This window comes from Hippoglossus hippoglossus, chromosome 16, assembly GCF_009819705.1.
Source record: "Hippoglossus hippoglossus isolate fHipHip1 chromosome 16, fHipHip1.pri, whole genome shotgun sequence".
In the NCBI taxonomy this organism is placed as follows: domain Eukaryota; kingdom Metazoa; phylum Chordata; class Actinopteri; order Pleuronectiformes; family Pleuronectidae; genus Hippoglossus; species Hippoglossus hippoglossus.
The window spans coordinates 1,334,326-1,341,039 of record NC_047166.1 but is presented as its reverse complement, the minus strand read 5'-3'; the positions used below and the strand labels follow the sequence as shown (position 1 = coordinate 1,341,039).

Below are 6,714 nucleotides of genomic sequence, written 5' to 3'. Positions count from 1 at the left end.
GCCAGAGTTTAATAATATAAATGTATAATCATCCGAAAGTCGTGTTAAACTTAAAGTCATTTAATTTCTTTTTTTAATTCATTCATTTTGAACAAGTCATATACTATCAAAGCAACACACACACACACACACACACACACACACACACACACACACACACACACACACACACACACACACACACACACACACACACACGGTGGCATGTCTTCCTGAAGCCTCTACCTGAGCTCAGGGTTCAGTATCTGGTTCTGAGCTCTTCTGGACAGATGCTCCAGATGTTGTACCTGATCTGCTGGAGCTTCTCCCTCAGTTTGGGGGCCGCAGCCTCTAAAGCTTCTACTACCACAGGGATCACATTGTATTTCACCTTCCACATCTGTCCCAGCTGTTCTTTCAGTCCTCGGTACTTCTCAATCTTCTCAGGCTCCTTCTTCCTGATGTTAGTGTCCACTGGGATTTCCACATTATCACTGCTGCCCTCTTCTGTTGTTTGTCCACCAACGTTAGGTCCTGTTTGTCAGTCTGGAATCTGAAGTCCCACACTGTACCACTTCTGAAATAGGCAAACACACAACACAGAAACTGTCACTGTGTAATAAATATAATGAACAAAAAAGGAAATTTATACCAGGATTAAAATATTACATTAGAACATGTGTTAGTAAAGACATCAATGAATAAACATCATCTTCTAATGAACTATTCAAGAGAAACAGGACTAAAGGAAAGAAGTTAATGTTAGTTTAGGTAAGTTTGTTCCACTGCTCCACCCTCCAGTCCAGAAGGTGGCGGTAATGCAACCCACAGGCTGGTTCGCCAACCACAGAAGAAGAATTTACGTGACGTACCCGGATGTACCCCGACACATGCGGAAGTAACCGTTAGCTTCGGTGGCTAAAAGCTAAACGCAACGACCATTTGTGGAATTAAAATCCAAACACTCGACATGTTTGAGCAGCGCTTAGTGTCACCGGGAGATTTAACGTCGCGCTGAAAGTAGCGCTAGCTCGTCTCTTTAGCGTTCTCATGTTAGCCGAGGCGTCAGCAGCACCAGATGCGGGGACGTTCACACCGAGTTTGTCCCCAGATCAGCAGCGAGAGCTGGCGAAGAAGATCACCGCGTTTCTGTCTCAGTACAGACACCTGTCCGACACGTACAGGATTGTACGTATCACGAGCGAACTGAGCGAATGTCTGTTGTTGTAATACCGCCGCCCGCCGCCATGACAACCCCAGTTTCCTTGGCAACAGAGCATCAGCCTCATCGCGAAATTTGATTGTGTGTAAACTTTGTAACCGCAATTAAACAGTGTCTCCATTCGTTCTTCGAAGGCTGCGTCTGAAGAGCAATTGTGTCAAAGCCTTCACGACAAGAGCTGCTTTCTTTCGGGCTCAGTCCCAGTGAGAGTCTCCAGGAAGTTCTGCGGACGTTCTCCAGCCTGTCCCCTTGTCTGAAGTCCGCAGAAAGTCCAACTGAGACAGTGTGAGACGTCTCGAGTGTAGCTGCTTTCAGACCTGCACTGAACTCCGAACATCCTCCGCAAACTCTCTGGAGGAGGTTTATGTATGAACGCAAATATCCGAGAGGGCCTCGGGAGTTTCTACGGACTTTATTCTAGAGAAAGTCACGTCACTCACGTAGAAAACACAAAGATGTCAGGTGTTTGAGTTGATAGGAGCCGACTCCGGTGCCGAGGAGCTGTAACAGAATCACATCGCATTAAACTTGTCGTAAACAGAGACCCACAATCGTTGTTTGTTTGCCTCGGAACCCAGAATGTGGAGGAAAAGCTGCGTTCATACCCAGTTCTTGAGTGTTTGTGGTGTAACAGTTGTGTGTTGTCGTCCCTCAGGAGTTCTTCACTGAGGATCTCTGGACCACATTACCCAGCAGCTGGCAGGCCGCGCTGCAGGACCTGTCCTATCCACAGGTCGCTGACCTTTTACTGGACGTGACACATGGAGACAGGAGGTAAAACGGGGATCCGTCTGCAAATACGTATTTTTACACTCTGTTGTCAAAGTAATGCAGGAAACGTGAGAAACAGAAGCACAGAGCAGCTACAGGTTAATGTGTAATACCAACACTTTACAGTAAAGCACAGTGATGTGATCTCTCACTGGCTAAATATTGAAATCAGTTTGTATTTCGGCCCCTCGTTGAATTTGTTGTCAGTAAATGACGACAGACTAATGTCCGCAGTAATACTAATGACCACGGACTCTTGTCGTTACAGTTATCCTACCGTGTGGCCCCTGTCGCTGTTGGCTTTCCGTGCCACCGCTCATGCTCTGGCGTTTCCCAGAGAGTGCAGGCAGGAGCGAGGCGGGCGAGCCGGCTCGGTCAAACCCGAGGAGCGCCAGAAGAACCAGAGTCAGCGCTCGTTGCTGGACCACATCTTCAGGAAGCACGTCAAGCCCAAGAAGCAGTATGAGATCGACAAGCTGGGCACGGTACACAACTGGTTTTAATGGGAAATCAAATCGAACTTGATCCTCTGTTAATTGTCTCTTTAATAGTTTTTCTTCGATCCCCAGCTGGTGAAACAACTGTGTGGCCTGACCGACTGCAGCAGAGTGGTGGATGTCGGCTCTGGACAGGTATTATTTCAACCAAGGCAAGGCAGTTTTATTTATAAAGCACATTTCATACACAGTGATGAAGTGAAGAACGTTAAAAACAACACAGACACAAAGTTAAAAGACATTTTAAATTCAGAATCCACAGTTACAAACAATTTTCAAGATTAAAAGAGGTAAAACTAAAAAATAAGGCAAATCTTTATCAGCTTTTTTTCATCAAAGTCCATGAAATATTCTCTCTGCTGTGAACAGGGTCATCTGACTCGTTTCCTCTCCTTTGGACTCGGGTTGTCCGTGACCGCCATCGAGGCTGATCGGGCCCTGGTCGCCATGGCGTCCAAGTTTGATGAACAGCTGCTCTTGGCGTTGGAGAAGCAGAAAAAGGTTGGAGCTTTGCTGCAGTTGAAAACATATGATCACATGACCCCTCACATACACCAGGCATGAGCGTGCCAGTGTAAACAGGAGGAAGCATTTACTAGTTAGTTGCAGAATTGTGGCAGATTGATTGAATATCATCTCGTCTCCTCCGTGTAAACAGTTGTATCCTCGTAAAATACAGAGTTTAACTGCACAGCGACTGTTAGCAAAGACAACAGGGTCAGTGACACTTGTAATGGTTCTCCATGTTGTTTCTACTCTGGTAGCTGGAGCTGACGATGGGGTCATGTTATAGGAGCGTAAAAATATATAATAAACATCTTTCTTCTTCCTAGAACGTCTTGTCTCAGCTTCCAGCACCACAGTCCCCTCCCCGCCACGTGGCCGGATGGGTTAACCCCAAGGAATCATGGGAGGTTTTCATTAAGCAACTGAGTACAGCAGAGTGTTTCAGCGAAGATCCTCCAACTCCATGTGGACCCAGCAAAAAGCGACTGCGGGGATCGGAGCAACATCAGGGGTGTTCCCATGACTCCACAGACTCTCAGGACTTTGAGTCGCCATCAGAACTCCAGCCAAGCAAGAATGAGCCTGGAGAGCAGTCAGGTCCTGAGAACTGCTGCCCATGCGTCCAGCCTGTCTGTCAGGAGGAGCTTTGTCCTAAAGAAAACCGCCTGCGGGATTATCCAGACTTTATCCTGACCGGTCTCCATGCCTGTGGGGACCTCAGCGCCACCCTCCTCCGCCACTTTGTCAGCTGCCCGTATGTTCGTGGCATCACCTCCGTGGCGTGTTGCTACATGAAAATCACCACTGAAGAGAACCCCAACCATCCGGGACTGGTTGAACCACCCACTCCACCGACGCTGGGTCGGGAATCAGGTCCCTCGGAGTTCGGCTACCCTATGAGCTCCTGGGTGCGGGGGTTGTCGGGACATCAGCTGTCCTATCAGGCGCGAGAGGGGGCGTGTCACGCCGTGGAGGACTACGTGCTGAGGCTCAGGGAGGAGGGCGAGCAGCTGAGGATACACTGTTACCGGGCGATGCTGGAGACGTTCATCAGGGACAAGAGGCCGGATCTACGTCGAGCAGGAATCCAAACTATAAAGAAAGCTCACTTATTACCATTTACAGAGTGAGTAACTCCAGTAACTGTGAGTCAAGATGGACGACTCCTGAAGGGGAAGCCAAAACATCTCATTCACCCCCTGGTGACTGGCTGCGGTACAGGTCATAAACCCTGCCTCCTCCATGTTAGCACATGAAACAGGGACCAAAATACAAACATCAAAGTAGACGTTAAATAAATGTTTCTGTCATTTTAGGTAGTTTATATCACAGTGTTCGTGTTTCTGATAAGTTTGGTTTTAATTAGTTATTTAATGATATAAAAACAGGATATTCAAGATATTTAAACCACAAAATAACAGCAGATTAAATTCATACAAGCCTCCCAGTGATGACAGAAAGGGTTTTGAGCCACAGGTGGATTTCAAATGTTTCAAAAACATGAGAAAAGTGTCTCAAATACAAACTGTTTGATGCTCGAGGCCACTGTTTCCTTTGTGTCCATCCATGTTCTCTCCCAGGTACGCCCAGCTGGGTCTGGCTCGGGTCAGCCTGCCGCCCGAGTTACCCCTGGACCCGGAGCGGGTGGAGACCATGCTGAAGCAGCAGGGCAGGGTGGTGGTGTACTCCAGCTTGGCGCTGCTGCTGGCTCCGGTGGTGGAGACGCTGGTGCTGCTGGACAGGATCATCTACCTGCAGGAGAACGGTGAGCCATGATGACGACATGTTGCTTCGTGCACGACTGATTCACCTTCCTCTGTAACCGAAGCCTCTCCTCTGTGCAGGTGTGGACAGTCAGCTGGTCGCTCTGTTCCACCCAAACTTCTCTCCCAGGAACCTTGTGCTGGTGGCTCTGAAGCACCGTGAATGAAAGAGTTCTCCTTTAGGTTTTTTATTTTATTTTACAGATATTAAATAATGGCTCTTTTTGGGTGGCACTGTCTCAGCTGCCGACACATTTTTACCGTGGAGCCGTTCAGATGTTCAGCTTCGAAGGAACATGCTGGAAATCTGAAGAACTTGAATGTTGCACACACAATGAACGTGGACTGTGCTGAATCCATGCAGGAGCTTTTAGACTTTTAGATGTGGTTTTATTCACATCACGTCAGCCTGATCATCACGTTTTCTCCACCACAGAACAGAAGCAGGTGTGTGTTTGGATCTTGTGGCATGGTTTAGTTTGTGCCTTTATGAAAATGTGTCTTTTTGCTTGTTTTTATGTTATTGTATTTTTTTATTCCATTACCGCCGTGCTGGAGAATCGTGTTCTGTGCTTTACTGGACGTGGACCACAAAGCAATTAACAAAACATGTGCTTTTAATTTCAGGCACAGCAGCATGACAACTGTGTGTAAATGAAAACAGACAAAACTCTTTCACGTTTTCTTTTGTTTCAGTTTGTGGTGAAAACAGTTGGAGATGAAGCTGTTGTGTTTACAAATGTGAATAAAAGTCCAGTATTGTCCATAACAAGCGTCATCATTTCTGATACACTCACACGTGACTAATAACATGTATTTTATCTACAGGGTAATTTTATATACAAAACCTTTTGTTATTGAAATGCTCATTACAGGTTTTACTTGTTTTTAAACATATATCCACCATGTATCTGTCAAATAAATGTAGTGAAGTAAGAAGTAGAATATTTTCCTTTGATAGGGTTTAACGAACATAAAAGGACGGATGTGACCACGTTGGTGAACCATCGGAGTGTGCTCTTTAAAGAAGACCCTGCTGGTCAAAGTCAGCAAGCAGATGAACTCCTCAGATTCTGCACACGGTCTCCAGACAGAAGAATCTGGTTCTGGTTCATTACTTTCACACAAGTGCAAATCTGTCTGGATCAGAACTCACTATGTCTTAAGAATGATAATAAACCACAGGCTCCAAATGAAGGTGAACAACATGAAGGCTCCAACAAGTGAAGCCAAAGTGCCTCCATCGCCAACTGGTGGCTGCAGTAAAGGCCACACATCCTCCATGTTATCAGATGGGACATGGCTCAAACTAAAGAAATATATAGTTGTTATTGAAGATGGTTTCTGTCATTTCAGATTCTCATCACACTGAGGATTTCTTCATGTGTTCATGTTTCTGATACTGACTCTTGATTGGTCGAGTGTGTATCAGAGGGACCTTGATACCGTGTCTCCGGTTCACGGTGGTGCAGACTCCTAATTGGGTGATTGCCACAAGATGGAAAGATGATTTTGGGTTCATAGCTGTGTCTCAATTTAGGGGCTGCATCCTCCAGAGGACACGGGCTGTAGGACACATGTTCATGGGCCGAGCGCGTAATGAGTCCTGGGACAGGTCGGTGCAGGAAGGATCATTTGTCGGAGCTCGGAATGAGACAGTTTCACTGCTGTGATGCAACCAGTCTTCAGATGCAGCCTCTGAAGTGAGACAAACACACTGTATAAACTTGTCCTATTCATTTACTATCTGGCACTTAGTCCCGCCTCTTTCTGTCTATAGTTCCTTCATTAAATGTATTAATTAGTTCCATTCAAGGGCTTGAATATATTTAATTCCCCTCCACTCAAAAGCATTGATTCTTACATGATCTTTGGATAAGAAAGTCAACCACCTTGTCTTTCAATGCTGTCGTACATCAATCAACTTTTTTGTTTTGGAAATCCCAGTTCCAGACAACTGGAGAGACTGGTGTTA

At 46.2% G+C, this 6,714-nt stretch overlaps 1 protein-coding gene across 2 annotated transcripts; it reads left to right on the top strand.

Annotated features, from left to right (window-relative positions):
• The first annotated feature begins 817 nt into the window (after positions 1-817).
• rrnad1 (ribosomal RNA adenine dimethylase domain containing 1) lies at positions 818-5,508 on the top strand. 2 transcript variants are annotated; one of them, XM_034611910.1, is made up of 9 exons: positions 818-1,167; positions 1,857-1,975; positions 2,241-2,457; positions 2,542-2,604; positions 2,839-2,970; positions 3,303-4,102; positions 4,557-4,741; positions 4,821-4,912; positions 4,970-5,508. In XM_034611910.1, exons 1-8 carry the CDS (start codon positions 1,030-1,032, stop codon positions 4,904-4,906), a joined length of 1,740 nt encoding a protein of 579 aa, XP_034467801.1. In that variant the 5' UTR covers positions 818-1,029; the 3' UTR covers positions 4,907-4,912; positions 4,970-5,508. The 2 variants fall into 2 exon arrangements, with proteins under 2 accessions (XP_034467801.1, XP_034467800.1); XM_034611909.1 differs by having other exon boundaries at positions 819-1,167; positions 4,821-4,908; positions 4,966-5,508.
• Positions 5,509-6,714: the final 1,206 nt, after the last annotated feature.

Bases quoted from the DNA above. Each gene is read 5' to 3' on its own strand.
- rrnad1 (XM_034611910.1), top strand. From the start codon at position 1,030: ATGTTAGCCGAGGCGTCAGCAGCACCAGATGCGGGGACGTTCACACCG. The intron at 2,605-2,838 runs GTATTATTTCAA...TGCTGTGAACAG, and splicing joins TGGATGTCGGCTCTGGACAG to GGTCATCTGACTCGTTTCCT. The intron at 2,971-3,302 runs GTTGGAGCTTTG...TCTTCTTCCTAG, and splicing joins CGTTGGAGAAGCAGAAAAAG to AACGTCTTGTCTCAGCTTCC.